The sequence below is a fragment of the Tachypleus tridentatus genome, chromosome 6 (genome assembly GCF_004210375.1).
Source record: "Tachypleus tridentatus isolate NWPU-2018 chromosome 6, ASM421037v1, whole genome shotgun sequence".
NCBI lineage: Eukaryota > Metazoa > Arthropoda > Merostomata > Xiphosura > Limulidae > Tachypleus > Tachypleus tridentatus.
Window position 1 is genome coordinate 63494463 of NC_134830.1, and position 18836 is coordinate 63513298.

Here is an 18836-nt window from a genome sequence, read left to right on the forward strand (position 1 = left end):
CACTCTCTCATATTCCTTGTATCTTTGACACCTAGACTGGAGATAGTTTAGAATCAGAAAATGAAGATCCCGAGAGTGAATGTCTCCATTTTTTATTTATTTAAGAAACAACAGTAGAGTTTTATGAATAAATCATAGAGTCTCATCTAGACTGAATCCTTCCCATGGAAAGGCTTATACATCTTCTGGTATTTCTTTGGATTGCTTCCCACTTTAGAAGTACTTTAACCAAACTCTCCTCACCACCAAGTATCCACTTTTTGATCCCCTGCTCAGGACTACTATGGCTATGGATGTTTTGAGTCAGGATTGGTTTAGTCTCCTTTTGCCTGTCAATGAAATTTTTTCTTCCTTTGCTATTTTTATTTTGTTTCTTTTGTTCTTAAATACTTTTTTCCAGACCTTTCTCATCAGTCTTCCTCCTCCTTACCTATTTCCTTTTCTGAACTTTGAACATCTTTTTAGTTTTTAGGACTCCAACTGTTCCCTGTTCAAAAATTTATACCATCTTTCATTTTCAAAAACATTTTTTTCTTTTACATCTAATTTATGGAAGATTTCACTCTGACATTTTTGCCTTGGATTCTTCCTTCACTCTGTACCTTTAGGAACAGTTTGATTCTATTTTCAGATTGCTCTTTACTTCTTAAGACATATACTACCCAAAAATATGACTGTGTTTTCTCTCATCACACTCCATTACATTTCTTTTCTATATAAGTGTTCCAGTTCTAATAGTATCTTTTGTTCTGCTTATGCAGTTAGGTGTTACTTAACTTGTACTGTTGGCATTGTTGTTTCTTACTGTTAAATTCCTCTTCTGTTTGGAACCCTTCTTCTTTCACTTTAATTGGTTTGGATGAATAACTCATCTAGCTAGTTTATTCATATATGGGTGGTGACATGTTTTGATTTTTCACATCACCTTCCATTAGGTTTATCATCTTGCAGCTTATCTTGTCTTTAGCTATCAATGTCTCCAAGATAAGATCTCACAGGTGGGAATGTGAATGATCCCAACATGTTTGTCTCACATTATGTAAACCATTTTATGGTTCCGTCTGCCTCTGGTTTTAGTTTCCCTCCAGTTTGCCATTTTACAATCTTCAGAGGGACTCTTAAAAAGGTATTGTTGTGGTTTATTTTTTTGTTGTTGTTTTTTGCAACTCCAACAACATTATTACAATATATACTGGAAGCAATGGAACTCACCACAGGACCAAAGTTGCTTTACAGGAAATACTTTTCTTTCCCAAAATTCACATTAAGTAGGGGATGAAATACAATTTTAAATGCGTCTGCTGCTCTTAATGTCCATTACTGAGATAGAATTTTTTGCAAGAATGCCTTAGCAGTATATACAGTTTGTACTTTTGAAAAACAAAATGATAGCACTAGATGTGATCTTGCCCTTAAACGTGCTAGGAACTGCTGTCCTTATTTGCAGTAACCTATTATGCAGTTTGTCAGACCTTCTATAGGAGAGATTACTCTATGCATCACTGTAGGATTTCCCCCATCGTACAACTTCCATCCAACTTATTCTTGTAGACTAGGGAAGAATCCTTACTTTCTCAGTCCCAGGCTAATGAGGGGGTTGATATGGAGAGTTACTCTTAGAATTAATATAATCCTATTATTATTGAGCTTAGTGGATGCATGCCTCAATCAGTAGTAGGGCTTGGGTGATTGCTTAACAGTTTAGTGTAATTCACCCCAGAAATCAGGCCATATCTGGATGCTATGTCTGCTAGTTGGGTTATGTTCATCCCTGCATCCTCCTGTTTTAGTAAGCATTTCTCTTGTACTGTATGGTTTGTTTCATTGCCTTAGTCATGTTACATTTATGTGATTGGCCAACTTTATGAGATACACAGGTTTGTCAAGCAGTCTCTACATTTTGTTCACCTATGTAACATTTTATCACTATGCAGGAGGTTTTAATTTAGTTGACAATACCTTTTACTTCACCACCTCTCTTAGGCAAAGAGTATTTCCACTAAATGATGCCATGCTAGATCTTCCCCACACACACACATCCACCTGGTGAGCAATGTACTCCAAAACTTTTCCTTTTCTCTTGTGATGTTCTGAGAAATAAATTAATCTTTTGTTTTCTTTACATACATCAATCTTTCCATTATTTTCTCTAGGTGCAATTCTAGCATTCAGTTCTGAGGAGAAGCAAGTAGCTTTTCTGAAGTTAACATTATCCTGACTTGAAAGAACCACCCATCATTCATCTTTTTTTTTTTTTTTTTTGCTTCATCCAGAATGTGCATACCAAATGCTCAATGTTCATACTGGAAGTACTGTACATGGAGGATTTGACCCTACTGTTGGTGAAAAACTGTAGTCTAATGTTGGTTGCATCATGTGCTAGCACAGAACACATTAATAAATGTGGGGGGTACGAGTTTCATTCAGAGCTTTGTGCATGAATAAAAATTTATTTGTTATAGTGTCACTTAGGTAACAGCTCTCAGATCTGTTGGGAGGTATCGATATGAAATACTCATTAAGGTAAGAAAAGTAACTTTTATTAATTAGGAACATTGCATAAATGACATCATGATCCTTAAAAGGGGTATTTTCTGTTTTTCTCAGATTTAATAATCAGTTATATTATTAAGAAAAATCATTACAAAAAACAATTGTCTAATTAGAATTGTTTTAAAAATTATTTAATTTTTACTTCTAAAATAATTGACCACCTAGCATTTAGTATAAAAACAATGGTTTTGTGATGATAGTCATATTAATTCTTCCTAAACTTGTGCATCCTGAATTGTATTTAAAATTAGTCATTTTTGGATTAGTTCTTTTAAAGCATGTAAAAGAACATTGTTATTCATTTCCCATGTTTGAAATAAAAGCATGATAATCTATTTGTGCAATGTGTGATATAAAATATTTGCATATTTCAAACAAAAAAAACTTCATCTTTACACTTTTATCATCTTGTGTTGTTTTCGCACCTGTTTAGATATATACACAGACAAACGTTTTGTGCAGTATGCAAAGAGGCTCAGTGTGTTATACTGTGTTAAAGTTTTTTAAGAGAGACTAATACTAAGTACAAAAAGAATCATACTAACAAGGTTGAAATATCAGCTTGGTTCATTGTATAACATGTTTGAATTTCTTTTATCTTTGTCTAGAATTTTTTTTGTCTCATCCCATGAACCTTTGAACATACTAATTATGAATAGAAATAGAAATAAGCATATCTCAATTTATATATTTTGTACAACATTTATACGTTGAAACATTAATATTAGAACAGTTTGGCTTTAACCCTTTCGTTTTCAAATGGTTAATGGCTGACTAAAAATTATTTTTGATAAGATGACACTAATTTTTTACTTTTCTTATAGGATTTAAAAATAGAGAATCAAATCAATTTAAAAGTAAACCGTAATTAAGTGTAAAATTAATCTGAAAAGTGACTTTTGCTAATATTGCTTAACTTCCTAAAGATAGAATTGTATGTCCATCATGCATGCTACTTAAAACCTATTGTTTGTTATTTTGATACTCTCTTGCTGTCTGTATTTTATCTTACTGTTTTTTCTTCTGTGTTTAAAAATCTACAGAGGAAGAAAATTTTAAATACCTGTTTATCAGAAAACTAACTTGCAGAATATTTCAAAAATTAAAATATCCTGCTTCTAGATCATATATTAAGGATGCTATTTTTTTAGTATTTTATATTCAGTGCTTGTTTTAGTATTTACAAATTATTTTTGTTGAAATTAAGTAAAAGCTTACAATGACTAAAAATTGGTTTCAATGTCCATGGTGGGCACAGCATAGATAGCTTATTGTGTAGCTTTGTGCAAAAAACAAACCAATAATCACATTAAGTAAGGGGAAAGACCTGGATCTTTTTTGTTAACTTTCTAGGTAGCTTTACCTAAACAAATTAGCTTAAATTATTCTTGTACTCTGTGGTAGTATTTTCTTACCTGTGGCTATAATTTGATGATTAGGTCAATGCCATTCACACAGTAAAAACAGATAGGGTTTTCTCTTGGTGTCATCTCAAATTGGGAATGGAAAATTTTCATGCAATAATTGTTTTGTAAGTTTTCTAAAAGTTAAAGACATTAATTTGTATTAACATCTACATAATGTTCTTTGTATTGGTGTATTTGAATTTTCATCAGCTAGATTACCTTCAGTACATTATAGAGTACCACATGCATTTTTATTAGTTACTTAAAATACAGTCAGCAACGAAAGGGTTAATGTAGGAAAGTTTGTAATTTTGCATGAAAAACTTGTTGCTCTTTTAAAACATTGCACTGTACCTATTAACACTTGTAAAAAAAATGTTATTAAAAAGTTGTGTAGTGTACATTTGAAACATTGTAACTTCCTGTGCACCAACTATTAACCTCTCTCTGATAGTGGTTTCCCTTCCTAATGGCACTGATACTGGTGGCCACACGGAGTTCATAGGCCCCTCTACTTCTGACCGCACCTATTTAGATCTGAAACCACAAGGTCTGTCTTTTTTCACTGTGTCTGTGTCCTTATACAGTGTTGTTTCTGTTTCTGTTGATTCATACACCTCTTAATTTCTTTCTTTCTCAGAGTTTTTATGTTTGTAGTAGCTTCTCTGTTTGCTCACATTTATGGCATTTATCTTTGTTACATTTTCATGTTTTATGGTTGTTCCTTGGAAATAATTTCAGTATGTTTAAGAAATTAAGTTTTCATTTTAATTATCAGGATACTGAGAGATATATTTGAACATGAAATTTACTCCCTAAAAAAACTATTTAGGTCTTGAAATTTTTCTTGAAATAGCCAGAATAAAATGAATTACACACACTACATAGAAATATATTTTAATAAACAATTTTTGTCATTATTTTGACCATTTGAATTTATTCTTTTTGTCAGTACTAATTTTAAAAATTCAATAAATATATGAGAAGTTTTATACTGTTTCACTTTCAAGTTAATAAGTGCTGTATACACAATCCAATTATTTGTAAATATCTACATTATTTTGATTTTTAAGATATTCCTAGATTTGTTTTTATTAATTTTACTATCTGTTTCATTTCACTATTCTTATAGCTTACTGTTTGTAATTAGATTGAGCAAAATGTTTTTTTAATTTTTGTGTAACAAATGTATAAGAAATCAGAAAAAGTCCAACATTTGCCTGATTTTAAAAAGATTTTCGGAATTGAGATTATTAGAGGAAATAATTCTGGATTTCTGATTGGATTTATCACCTAACAGTGTAAGGAGCTAAGTACAAATTTGCAAAAATTTAATTTGAAGTCTTATATTGAAAGTTACTGTAGATTTTGTTTGCTATATACTGTATATGGTTTCAATTTGCATTAAAAAGTTGGGCATAATATTGAAGTTCATTCAGCTCAAAATAACTTTTTGTGGTATGTTACTTCTGATATCAGGACATACTGTTTTCCCAATTAGATTTAGTTGTAGTTATAAATAGTTTGATATTTCCAGAAAATTTAGTATAGAATTAAACTGAAGTTCTCTAACATTTAGTGAGTTTAAATCAGGGAAGAGACAAAACACAATGTAAACAAAGTGAAAAGAAGTTTTTATTTTAACCCAGCAGAAACAATCAAAGTAAAATAGTGTGCTTAATTGTAATAATTTCACCTAAGGCCAAACAATTATTCATGAGATTTGTTCATTGGTACAACCTGTATTAGAGAAGAAGTGTTGACTATAATTCTGAATTTTTTGCTATGTGTATATACATGAAATGTGCAGGCGTTAAGTAAAATGTACAGGTCTATTGTACACAAATAAATCAAGTGTGTTACTAAAGTATTTATGCCCAAAATATATTTGTGAAATGATAATTTTAGCTCTACTTACTCTGATAAGATGGAATTCAAGATGATGTTAATGTAGAAAGACTAAACATACTTTTGTACCTTGAATAATTTGTATAGTCCCTCGAGGTGGATTTCTGTACATGGTGAGAGGACCTCCAAGAAAAAGTTTTGTACTTTCTTTTTGCTTTCTCTGGGATCTAAACATCCACCTACGTGTTTGCCTTGTGTGGTGACCCATGAAGGGGAGGAGAGGATCCTGGTGGTTGAGGGGTTCAACTCTAACACACCACTTTGGCTTTGAATTACTGTAGAAGGGAGGCCTTGAGGTGCCACTCCCCAGGGGCAATCAGCTGGTCCAATTGGACTAGGGTCAACCAAGTACCAGTGTTGGACACTCTCAAAGGGTGTTGTAGACATTGTATCTGATACTGGTGTTCGTGTATAGGGCTTCATGGTGGGGTGGGGTCAATGGGCACTGAAATGTAGCATCTTTATTATGGCTACACTGTGTATGAAAAAATAAATAAACAAAAGGTCTCAGGAAAACAGTCACACATGGATGACTGCTGTACAGTTAACATCAGTCAGATTCTGTACTTCAATTTCTAATTATCTATTCCTTATCCAAAAATCCCTTAGGGAAGATGTCCCTCTTTTTTTATTCAAAAGGATTAGAGGGGGCTTGCTAGATCCCCTAAATCAGTAAAGAAGTTACACTCTGGAAACACTTTGGTGGAAACATTTTCACCACAATATATCAAACTCCTCTTGAAATCAAAAGCCATTGATGTTACTCCCCATGCAACACTGAATTCTTTCAGAGCAGTTATAGTTCAAAAGGATTTAAAAAACATTCATGAGTCTGAGATCCTCATTAGTTTCTCCAGACAAGGCAGTGCACCAAATCTCCACTCCAAAGATGGAATTATGCATACTAGTGTTCTAATATTACATAACCACATCCTCCTACCACAATCAAAGTGGGTTATCTAAACTGTAAGGTACAGCCATACATTCCCAACCCCCTCAGATGTTTCCAGTGTCAACAGTGCGATCTCTCAAAAATATCACGTCATGGTTCTTTAACATGCTTGTTGTGTTTGCAAAGACCACAATGCTTATCAGTGCAAATTAGACCCACACTTTGTTAACTGCAGTGATCCACAACCCTCTTTCTCTATTTCTTGTTCAAAATGGGTGAAGGAGAAAGAGGTGCAATGCTTGAATACTGTAAATAATAATTCCTACCCAGAGGATCAGAAATTGTCTCCAACTCCATCTTGGACGTATGCTGCTGCACTCAATTCCACTGTCACAGTGGGAGTGCAGACAGATATCTCCATGCCTCCAGGAGAGTCGTTCACAAAACATCTGAAGAATCTTTTGCCCTCCATGATTAAAAAAGTTGATGAATCTATATCTACTTCCATCTCTGTCCTTGCCACTCCTTCCAGTGACTGCCCAGTTCCACTTCCTTTGGCTTTGCATTCAGGCATTTTTTTGGGCTCATCCTCTTCTGCAGCCCCGAGAAATAAAATGACCATTCATTTACACCCTAAATTAATGGAATCTTTGTTCACAAAGAGAGATGTACCTCCTTGACCCAGGACAGGATCCATGGAGGTCAATAAATCTTTGTCCAATAAAGAAAAAAAATGTGGTCAAAAACAGAGGGGCTCCCTGTCACGTTCTTTCCCACATAAATAGAAATGGCCACTATGATCCAGTGGAACTGTTTGGGTTTTTGTTCAAATATAGATGGCATTAAGAATTTGATTGATTCTTACCATCCCATGTGTGTCTCCTTACGGAAAATGTTTCTGAAACCTACTGATACAGTCACCTTTTGGCAGTTTTCTTTTTACAGAAATGACAGGTTGTGTAATATAGAAGGGAGGCTTATCTGAGAAATCTTTGGGGTAGATGTCTTAATTTTTCATTCAGAAGAGATTAAAGGGACTTGCTGGTTTCCCAAATCAGTAAAGAAGTTATACTCTGGAGACAATTTGGTGGAAACATCTTCACTACAGCATAACAAACTCCTCTTGAAATCAAAAGCCATTGGGGATATAACCATTGGAGTTACTCCCCATGTGACTTTGAATTCTCCCGGAGGAGCTATAGTTGAGAGGGACTTAAAGGTCATTCCTGAGTTGGAAATCCTTGCTGGTTTCTCCAGCCAAGGCATTAATATGGTACACTGAATCTTCACATGTAAAAACAGAATTATGGATGCTACCAATGTTCTGATACTAACTATTACATCACTTCATCCTGCCACAGTCAAAGCAGGTTATCTGAACTGCAAGGTACAGCCTTACATTCCTAACCATTTCAGATGTTTCCAGTGTTAGGAGTTTAATCACTCAATAATATCATATCATGATTCTTTGGTATGTGTCGTTGTGGTGGTAAAGGCCACGATGCTTACAAATGCAACTTGGAACCACAATGTGTTAATTCTAGTGGCCCACACCCTTCTTACTCTATTTCTTGCCCTATATGAGTAGAAGAGAAAGAGGCGCAATGCTTAAAGACGGTTAATAATATCACCCATTCAGGGGCTCAGAAATTGTCCCCAACTCTACCTCAGATATATGTTGCTGAATTTCATGCTACTCCCACAGTGGGAGTGCAGACAGATATTTTTTGTGATTCCAACAGAGTCATTTGCAAAACATCTCAAGAATCTTGTGCTCTCCCTAATTAAAAAAGTTTATGTATCTATGTCTACTTCCATCTCTGTTCCCACCATTCTTTCCAATGCATGCCCAGTTTCACTTCCTTCAAGTTCAAATGTTTCCCTAGGCCTGCAGAAGAGGATGGGCCATTCATTCACGCCCTCAGTCATTGGAATCTTTGTCCACAGACAGAGACCTGCCTACCCGACCCAGGGCAGGATCCATGTAGGTTGGTAGATCTTCGTCCAAATAGATCTCCCCAGCAACATTTTTCTCCACATAAATAACAATGGCCACTCTGATCCAGTGGAATTGTTGAGATTTTTTATCAAATTTAGATGACATTAAGGATTTGATTGATTCTTACCATCCTGTGCACTTCTCCTTAGAGGAAACTTTTTGGAAACCTGCTGATACAGTCACCCTTCAGCAATTTTCCTTGTATAGAAAAGAGGGGTGGTGCAATGGACAAGTGCATGGTGGGATGGCATTGCTGGTTGATCAGCATGTGCCCATTCTTTCCTTGTCACTTAATGCATGCTTGGAAGCTGTAGCCATCTGTATTTCCTTAGGTCATACAATCACTATTTGTTGTCTCTACCTGCCTCCTGAAGAGATCTATAATCAGTCAGATCTTGATGCCCTCATTGAGCATTTACCATCCCCCTTTTTACTACTGGAGGATTTTAAGGGACATAATTCCCTTTGGAGTGGTGCTAGGTGCTAGTATTGAGGAAATGGGTCATGCTGTAGAGCATATGCTCTTGGACTGCAACCTGTTTCTCTTCAATACTGGTTCTTATACTTATTTTCATGTACCTAGTCAGTCTTTTACTGCTTTAGGCAGCTATTCAGTGTATTCCTAAAACCTTGACATGTTTCCCACAGTATCCTTATCCTTGGGGAATCCTGCCTGTCACATGACAAGAAGCTCAAAAACAGGCTTGGGATATCTTTCGTAGATATCCCACAATTTTAAACCACATTGTATTTCAGCAAGCCCATGCACATTCTCAGCAGGTCAAATGTCAAAGCGAGAAGGAATCTTAGATTAAATATACACCTCTAGCATTTTTTTCTACCACCAGTTTCAAAGTCGTATTGGATAAAATTTGAAGTGTTATTGGCCAGTATCCTTTTGCCCCTTTTTCAGTCTTGTTCTCTGATGGCCAGGAAGTTACTAATACCCAGAGCATCGCCAGTACTCTCAGTGAAAGCTTTTCTCGTGCATCTAGCACTTCTTCATTCCCCATCTTCTTAGCTACCTAAGTACGGGCCTCTTTCCTTTCAGGCTGATTGTCTCTATGGCTATAATCACCCCATTACACTGATGGAATTTAAATTTGTTCTTCATCAGTCTGGCAGTACATCAGTTGGATCTGGTGATATTCATTATGACATAGTGGGCCTTCTTTCTCTTGCTGTTCTTCTGATTGTTTTTAACTGGGTCTGACAGGAGAATGTTTTTCCTGATGCTTGGCACCATTCTATTGTACTCCCTTTTCCTAAGCCTGGGAAGGATCCCAAGATTCCTTTGAACTACTCTCCAATTACTTTAACAAGCTGTTTCTGTAAGATCTTAGAGAGGATGGTTAATGCTCATCTTATTTGGTTCCTCAAATCAAACAACCTCCTCTCACCCACTCAGTGTGGGTTCCAAAAACAGCGCTCCGCCATGGACCACTTGATTTGACTCAACATCAATCATGGAAACCTTTCTCAAACAACAACATCTTGTTTCTGTATTTTTTTACCTTGAGAAAACTTATGATACAACATGGAGATATGGTATCTTGCGAGACCTCCACTCATATGGGTTTCGTGGCAATTTACTGATTTTTGTTAAACACTGTTTAGTGAATCAGTGATTTCAGGTCCATGTGGGTTCGACACTTTCCTATTCTTTTCCACAGGAACTTGAGTCCCTCAAGGCTGTGTTGAGTCACCCAATTTTAAATATAAAGATTAATGGCATCAGTGGACAACTACCCCCTACAGTTGCAAACGTTCTTTTTGTCAATGACTTCCACATCTCGTGTCAATCGTCATCAAATATGTGTAATATTGAGCGACAGCTACAGAATGCTCTTAATCGTTTACTGAAGTGGACCACAGCAAACAGTCTCAACCTTTCTCCCTCCAAAACTGTTTACATGCACTTTTTTCATCAACAGGGTATTCATCCTAATCCTGAAGTCCGTATTGGTGAAGCTGTGCTTACTGTGGTCCCTGAGACAAAATTCTTGGAGCTTATATTTTACCATAAGCTGACCATTATTTCATACATGAAGCAGCTACATGTCAAATGTACAAGGGCACTGAACATCCTCTGTGTCCTCTCTTCCACCTCTTGAGGGGTAGATCGCTGTTCCATGCTAAAAATCTATTGTGCCCTTATTCAATCAAACTAGACTATGGGTCTCTGGTCTGTGGCTCTGCCAGGACTTCAGCCTTAAAAATGTTGGACCATGTTCACCATCAAGGGATTTGGCTCTACACAGGGACCTTCAGCACTTCTCCAGTCCAGAGTTTGTACACAGAGTTCCATGAACCCCCTTCTACACCTTTATCGTTTGCAACTATCTTTAATGTTTGTTTCAAAACTTTGATCTTTACCACAGCATCTCACATGGGGCTGTGTTTCCTTTCTCAGTTGGCCACACTTTTTCATAGTAGACTGTCTGCTACTGTTCCTTTCAGTCTTTGTCTCCAGGTGCATCGAATGTATTGAGTCTATTTTTGGATGACATAGCAGTATCCACAAATCAGCTCATCCCACCATGGCTAATTACTATCCCCAAATGTGACCTTTCTTTGAGTCATCTGAAGAAGACAGGTATTTCTGGTTGGAAGTATTGCCTTCTATTTGCCAAACATCTTTCGAACCATCCTTTCATTACCATTTATACAGATGGTTCGAAATCAGATAACTCTGTGGGCTCTGCCATTATTTGCCATGATTTGGTTATTACACACAGAATCTCCTCTACAGTTTCTGTGTACACCATTTCTCTTGTCCTGGATCACATAGAAGCTATGCAGTACACAATCTGTACTATTTATACTGATTCACTTAGCTCTCTGTTAGCCCTACAATCACTTCACGTTAGTTCTCACTCTATTCTCACTGATATTCAAAACTAACTGGCCCATTTTGCTTTAACATCTACTTCTATCCAGTTTCTCTGGATACTGGGCCAAGTTGGTATTTGCAGGAACAAGCTTACCAACACCACAGTTAAGTCTGTCTGCTCTGGCACTATCATTGCTGTGCCTCTTCCATACATGGACTATGGTCCTGTATTCAGGGCTTAGCTCTATGCCAGTTGGCAGTTGACTTGGAGTGAGCAATGTGAAAACAAGCTTTTTCCAAATAAAATCCTTTATTGGACTTCAGGCATCTTGTTTCCATAAGAATCAGAAAGAGGAAGTTGTCCTCGCTAGACTACGCATTGGTCACAGTTTTTTAACTCATTGTTTGGTGCATCAGTCCCAGATAAAAGAAATGTGTTGTTTGTGTGACACCCATGTTACAATAAGCCACATTTTACTGTCTTGCCATCTCTATGACTCTCAATGACAGCACCATTTTAGACATGTTTTGTCCCAAGATTTACCCTTAACGTTGCATAGTGTCATCGGTGACGGTGACACTGTTCACCTTACAAATGTTTTTAGTTTTTTAAAGGCCATTGACATTTTTAAGACTAGTTAAGTTTTTAATTCATAAATTAGACATTTTTTTTATGATTCCTTTTTGAAGTATAACTAGTTCGATATGAAATTAGAAAATGGCTGTAGCATCAAATAACTTGAAACCAGGACTGGAAAGACCAACTTCAGGTGACTAATGCTGATGCTTGAGTTATCTTGGAGCATTATAATAATTAAAATTATACTAGAGAAAGTCTTTTACAACTTGTATAATTTAATTTTCTGAACATGGTTGTAACGTCACATAACTCGAAACCAGTACTGGAAAGGCCAAGTTCAGGTAACTTATGCTGGTGTTTGTACTTACCTGTTAGTCATCCTGGCGAGTTACGACCATTCAGCTTATGCTACAGAATGTCCTTTAAAACTAGTATTACTGTAATTTCTCTCTTACTGCTGTACACTAGATATAAAAATTGGATTTCATGATGTTTAGGTTGTAATTCAGAAATTCAACTCTATCTTGTTTTATCTTGATTCCTTTTTAATAATTTTACTTTTAACTTTTTTGGGATGTTTGGCACAGGTAGCCTAGTTACTTTGCTCCATAAAATGCAAAACCCACCCACACACCCTTTGTATTCACTAAATGAAACCTAAATGGATTCAATTTTCTTGTTATCTTTATCGTCAGCTTCAACAGGATGTAATCCTTCATTTTTCCTAATGCTGTAAAGTCATTTATTTTATTCTCTATACTTATATACTCATTTGCAGTGCTTAACTTTTTCTACCTCGTATTCATTTAGTATTTAGTTTTTCCTGACCTTCATCACTATATAGTCTTAGTTTAAAACTTCCCTTGAATTAACCAGACTGAACATCAGGTAAGCATCTTAGGCCCACAAAATGGTGGTGAATGTTACCAATATCATCAAGCAAATTAATTCACAAAGGCAGTTGGCCATTTGAGTGGATAACATAATCAAAAGTATTTAGGGCTTGATCTTTTATAGAAAAGGTCAGGATTAAAATGGTTGGTTAACTGGAAAATGATTGATAATCAGTTCAGCTTGAAGCAGAGGTTTCAAAGTTTTAATGACCCAGTTACAACTACCTGTTACAAAAGCAAGTTTTAGGTAAAGACAGTGAAAAGCAATTGCTCTGGTTAACTGCCATTTTTATAGATATGTGGGTGTTTTTGTGTATATTGTAAATGTCACACTTGCACCTGTGAACTTTCTTGTCCACCCTGTTTTATTAGTATCTTGCACTTGGCCAGCATTAGTGCTGTCATATCTACAATAACAGCTAATACAGCTACTTATAACCTGTAAACATTGGTTTCACCATCATCTGGCTGTTAAACAAACACAGCCTGGTGCCAGTGGTGAAAGAAAGGGTGCAAAACTCTAAGAACTGGCTCTTACACAAGTAACTAAAACAAGCTAGCCATAGTTACAAGGTACAAGATATGTAAAAATTTTAATACAGTTCAATGAGACTTTAATTAAATGCCACACAGGTGTCACCTTCTTTTTTGAGCTACAAGTTCACAGTATGTACTAATATGCATTTTAATTACACCTTTGTAATGAAACAAATGCTAAGAAAATAGTAAAACTACATGCTTGCAAGATATTTCAGTCTCCACAATTGAATGTATTAAGTTATAATGAAATAGAAACATCATGTGCATGGAGTTCATCTTTTGTAAGATACATTAGTTACTCTCAGTGAATTTCATTGTCTATACATAATTTTACTGATTCATGAAAATGTTAACTCAGTCAAATTAAAAATGTGTGGCACTGTATTAACATGTCTTTTTTTTTCCTAAATGTGATGTGAGTTTATTCACCAGTTAGTATTTATTTCTTTATTGGATATCCAGTGCCTTCCTAATGATTTAGTCTCCAACACTGAAAGTCTTCTTTTACCAGTGCTTCACTGGTCAGTAATCAGAGTTTACTTAACATCTCAAAATCTTATCAGATCAAAATTTTCAGGTCAAATACTTTATTTTCCTTCATGTGTTGCTTAGCAGTTTCGTTTTCTGTTTGCTTTATTCTAATGCATTACGAACATTTAAGAAAGGTTTTAGGTAACATCCACATGTGCATTTAACACCACACACACACACACACACACGCACGTATTCATTCATGCATATTACCATATGTATATGTAAACATCACGTTATCGCACGTACTAATAATGCTAGATTGTTCTGGTAGCATACACTTACTACCCCAGCCAGCAGTATCTTAATAGCATTGTTCTCATGAATGGCGAACTTTCTGTAACAGAAATGGTTGCAGTAATGCTTGACAGATACTATACCTAACCATTTCATTCTTTTTTTACATATTGTTATTCAAGAGCCATCAAATATGACAAACTTGCATGGTGACTAAGATTGACTTGGGCTCTTTTGATTTCTGGATCCAGGCCAGCATTAGACCAGGCTTACTTGAGACTGTTCTTTATCTGCTGAGCAGTCAGGTAGAACATATAGTTTTATCCATCTTGCTGTGATGAGCAATTCACATATTCTTTAGTCCTCCATTTCAGGCTGGTGTCAGAGTAGGAGGCATCATTAGTACACTTACTGCAGAAAAGGTTTCATAAATAGGCCTAAATATCCCTGTCCACTCATGAATATCCAATGGGACTGTATCATGGCACCAAGATATATCAGCATTTGATTTATCCTCAGTAAAACATGAGTTTTGTATCATAATTCCAGTCATTCTAAGTAGTTACCTGCTTAAAATAGTGCAAGAAGCAGCCCTTTAGTTACACCCTTGAATATCAGGAGAGAAATCTCCTTACCATCTCTTACAAGAACTTGTGGTTGCATCAGCAGTCTATTTCTTATGGAATCTTATCCAACATCAGGCTGAAATGCCCTTAACTTTGGGAATTACAGTTTAGCAGATCTCTGAGAAACATACTTTCAGATAATTGTGAGATCACTGCTCATGCACAGCAGAACAATGAATTTCAGAGAGTGGCTTATCTGTAGACTCTATACAACCCCCTGTTTCACTGTGACCCATGGTTGCACCAGCAGCATGCCTTGCATCATGAAGAGGTTCAAGAATGCCTCATGAATAACAACTTTCATTTTCTACCTATTGTCTCCCCTGTTTGAAGAACAGTTTGTATTAGCAGACAGTATCCACCAGTGGCATGTACAGTCTCACTTGGATGGCCTTATGTGGTATCAACCAGAACTGTAGTTGGGCTGTCCTGGTTGTTAAATGTTTGAAAGCCCTTTTGGTCTCCTTGTATTCACCATAATGACTCTCATTCAATCTTGCTTCCTGTTCACCAAGATCAGTTCTCAGGGGTAGAACTGAATTATTAATTTTGTAGATCTTATACTGTATCAATTCCCTTTCCTAAGTTTTTAGATGATGCAAAATTGTACAAATGAGCCTTTGCAGAAGTGTTTGAAAGTCTCTCATTCTGGAGGTGTCTTCCCTGAGACCCAATCACACTGATATAGCTATCTGCTGTCAGTCATGAGCTTTTTCTCCTGACCTTACCAGTTGAAAAGATGCACCTTTTGTAGTGTGTCCAACCATATAGCATTATTTCCCATGAGAAAGCACATAACTAGTGAATGAAATTTATCTATTTAGCCACATTCCTTGTAATACTGTTAAAACTACACACTTGGTCAGAAATGTATACATGTGAAAAGTTTGAAAATTGTTGATAAACATTTACTTTGCAATTTAAAGAAGGCAGAACACAATAAATATGCTTTTCAGACAACAGTCAATATTTGTTTTTGCTAAAATATAGGTTACAACTCAAGAAAACTAAAAACAAAATGTTTTAACATTGGATGCAACTTAGGCAATTCTTTGTGGTATGTGGTGCTTGAGTTTAAATCCCATTGAACCTTTGTTTTGTTCTTTTAATTTCAAGCTTTAATTAATAAAACTATCATCTTGAAGAATACTGTTTTGGAAAAAGTGATGATAATAATAATAGTAACAATTGCTACATACTGAATAATTGCAGCAAATTGGCCTTAAGATTTTGGCCAGCAGTGTATATAGTGCAGTTGGAATTTTATTATACACTTTGATTTGGTAGTTTTTATAATAGCTTCAAATCTAGAATGTTAATGTACTTATCATTCTTTTACTTAGTAAAAAAAATATCAACAAAGAAATAGATGTATTGCATATTTGTAATACAGGTGCTTTTGTGTATAACATAAAACTAAGTGCTTTAAGTAAAGCAGTATTATTAAGAACATTTACAATATCGTTTGAAACATGGAATTTTCACACTCTTGGCAAAACACTGCTATGTCAATTTGTTCTGAATTAAGCATTAATCAGACTTAGTGTGTAGCACATTGAGGCTAGTTCTTGTGATAATATCAAAATCATTATGATTTTGAGAGTACCTAAGTCAGAAAGGTGCTTTATAAATTTAAGTGAATTTTTGTGAAATTTTTATATTTTAAGTATAATTTATGATTGTCATTATAAAAAGATATCTTTTCTTCTGAATAATTTGACATTTGCTTCAGATGGGCAAGTTTGTTTTTTTTGTTGAAACTGAAACCAATAAGAACATTGATGATTGTTTTACATTTGGCTAATTCTTTTTAATGTTGCTTCCATGCAATCGTATTGTGTTTTTTTTCAAGAGGGGTAAAGTGATAGATATAGGACTTGTTTATTATTCATTTGCTGGAAGATTGACAAGTAATTGATGCATGTTAACCTGTTTTATGTTATTTTGCTGGAAGATAGAAAAGTAATAGATATATATTAACCTGTTTTATGTTTATTCACTAGAAGATGGACAAGTGATTTACGTATGTTAACCTGTTTCATATTCATTTCTGAAAGATGAATGTAAGCAGTTGCAGCTTAACTGAAGTTCAAGAGAGCTTTTCTTTGCCAACCATTTTGTTTGAATCTAGATGGTTTCTGACACTTCAAAGACCTAACTAGTGAACACTTCTCATGATGTGAAATCTAAACAATTTGCATACAATGTAGTAGCAAGTTTCCAGTATTGCTGAGTTAATCTCATGTGATCAAGCACATGAACTGTTTCACAGGTTGATTTTCTACACTTCCAAGAAACTTTAAGTTCTTCTATAGCAAGTTCATATAATTAAACACATTTTGGTTTTATGTACAGGTTTTGACATGGTTCAGGGACACTTTTGTTAGTGAATTGTGTTCATAATGTTGTTTCTTTGCAAAATCATTGTGGAGATAGATAATTCTAGTTCTGGATTCACATATACAACTCTCATCTGTTATCTCCAAAAATTAAAACATTTACCTTTCGTATGCATTCACCAGGCTTCTACTTATTTACCTAATTGATATAATTATTTCCAACAAGTAAAAAAATCTTACATACTTTGGAAATTGTATGGTTTTACCCCACAGATACCAACCCAAACACCTGTATTCAGCCATTTTATCAACCACTGGAGCCACGAAGAGCTAGGTGTTTTAGACCAGATGTCATGGAACCAGAGGAGAGAGAAGCTTTTCCAGAATATGCAAAGTATGTATTCAGGCTTAGTACTTATATGAAATATTATGATAAAATTGGTGATCAAATCTCCACTTGAACAGTAACAAGCAACTGTAAGACAAATATTTTGTAGATATATTACAACCTACCAAATAACTTGAAATTTTGCACTTTAACCAGACTCAGATCAATAGTTCTTAGAAGTCTTGCAGTGATTGCTAGGTTCAGTTATCACTTATTTGATCAGGCTTGTTTTTGCATGTTTATAATTTGAGACTCTTTCAGCAGCTTTCATTGGAAACCTTTAGTAACTATAGATAGTTAAATAAAGGTATTATGGAGAAAGTATGATCTTAGTGATAATGTCAGGTGTTAGAATAGTCCATGCCTGTGTCTCATGCACACATGTTTAATAAATTCTACTTTCTTTTTTAAAAACAGCATCAAGACTGTCAACCATTACACATAATGTTGTAATGACCCATTGACCTGATTGTTTTATGAATAACTGTGTGTCTGTTATTGTTTTTTCTCTCTTCTGTTTTCAGATTTAATGTTTTATCAAAGTGCTTGGGAACATTTTCTTGTGAAAACGTGACCAGTTGTATATCATTTAGTGTAACTTTTTGACAGTTTAGGCCTGTGTAATTTTATTTGAACAATGTTAATCTGTTAAAATATTTTCAAGATTTCAATGAATATTCTTTTTTTTCTACTTTATTTTGTTTTATATTGTTTCTACTTGGCTAATAAGGAGCACAACTAGTGCAAAGGAAGAAAAACAGTTCAACAGTCAAGGTTTAACTATTTTATTAATACATTTAATACCTTTGACTACATTATCAAGTTTTATTCATTTGTAGCATGTGTCTATTTTGTTGAGAGACTGTTTTAGAGATTTTATGTTTGTATAAAATTTTCCAATTTATTTTTGTAAGTCTTAAAATTCCTAATTCTTAGAGGTTACTCTGAATTTACTGCCTTATACCTTGTTCTAAAAAACCCAAAGCACAAACTTGCATGTAAATATTAACTTTTCAAAGCGTGTAAACAAAGACATGAGAAATAATCCAAGTGGGCTGTAAGAAATAGGTACAGAAAAGAACTAAGAATATCCAATAGTAATGGTGGTTTC

General features: G+C 35.0%; 1 protein-coding gene across 8 annotated transcripts in view; it reads left to right on the plus strand.

Moving 5' to 3' along the window:
• LOC143252684 (lysine-specific histone demethylase 2-like) overlaps window positions 1–18836 on the plus strand; it is a 71555-nt gene that overhangs the window by 32402 nt on the left and 20317 nt on the right. For 4 of the 8 annotated variants that reach the window (XM_076505208.1, XM_076505209.1, XM_076505207.1 and 1 more), the window contains exons 7-8: window positions 4414–4509; window positions 17611–17731. In XM_076505208.1, the coding sequence (XP_076361323.1) occupies window positions 4414–4509; window positions 17611–17731 (217 nt within the window). The remainder of the gene's footprint in view (window positions 1–4413; window positions 4510–17610; window positions 17732–18836) is intronic. The other 4 variants (XM_076505213.1, XM_076505211.1, XM_076505212.1 and 1 more) reach the window with 1 other exon arrangement.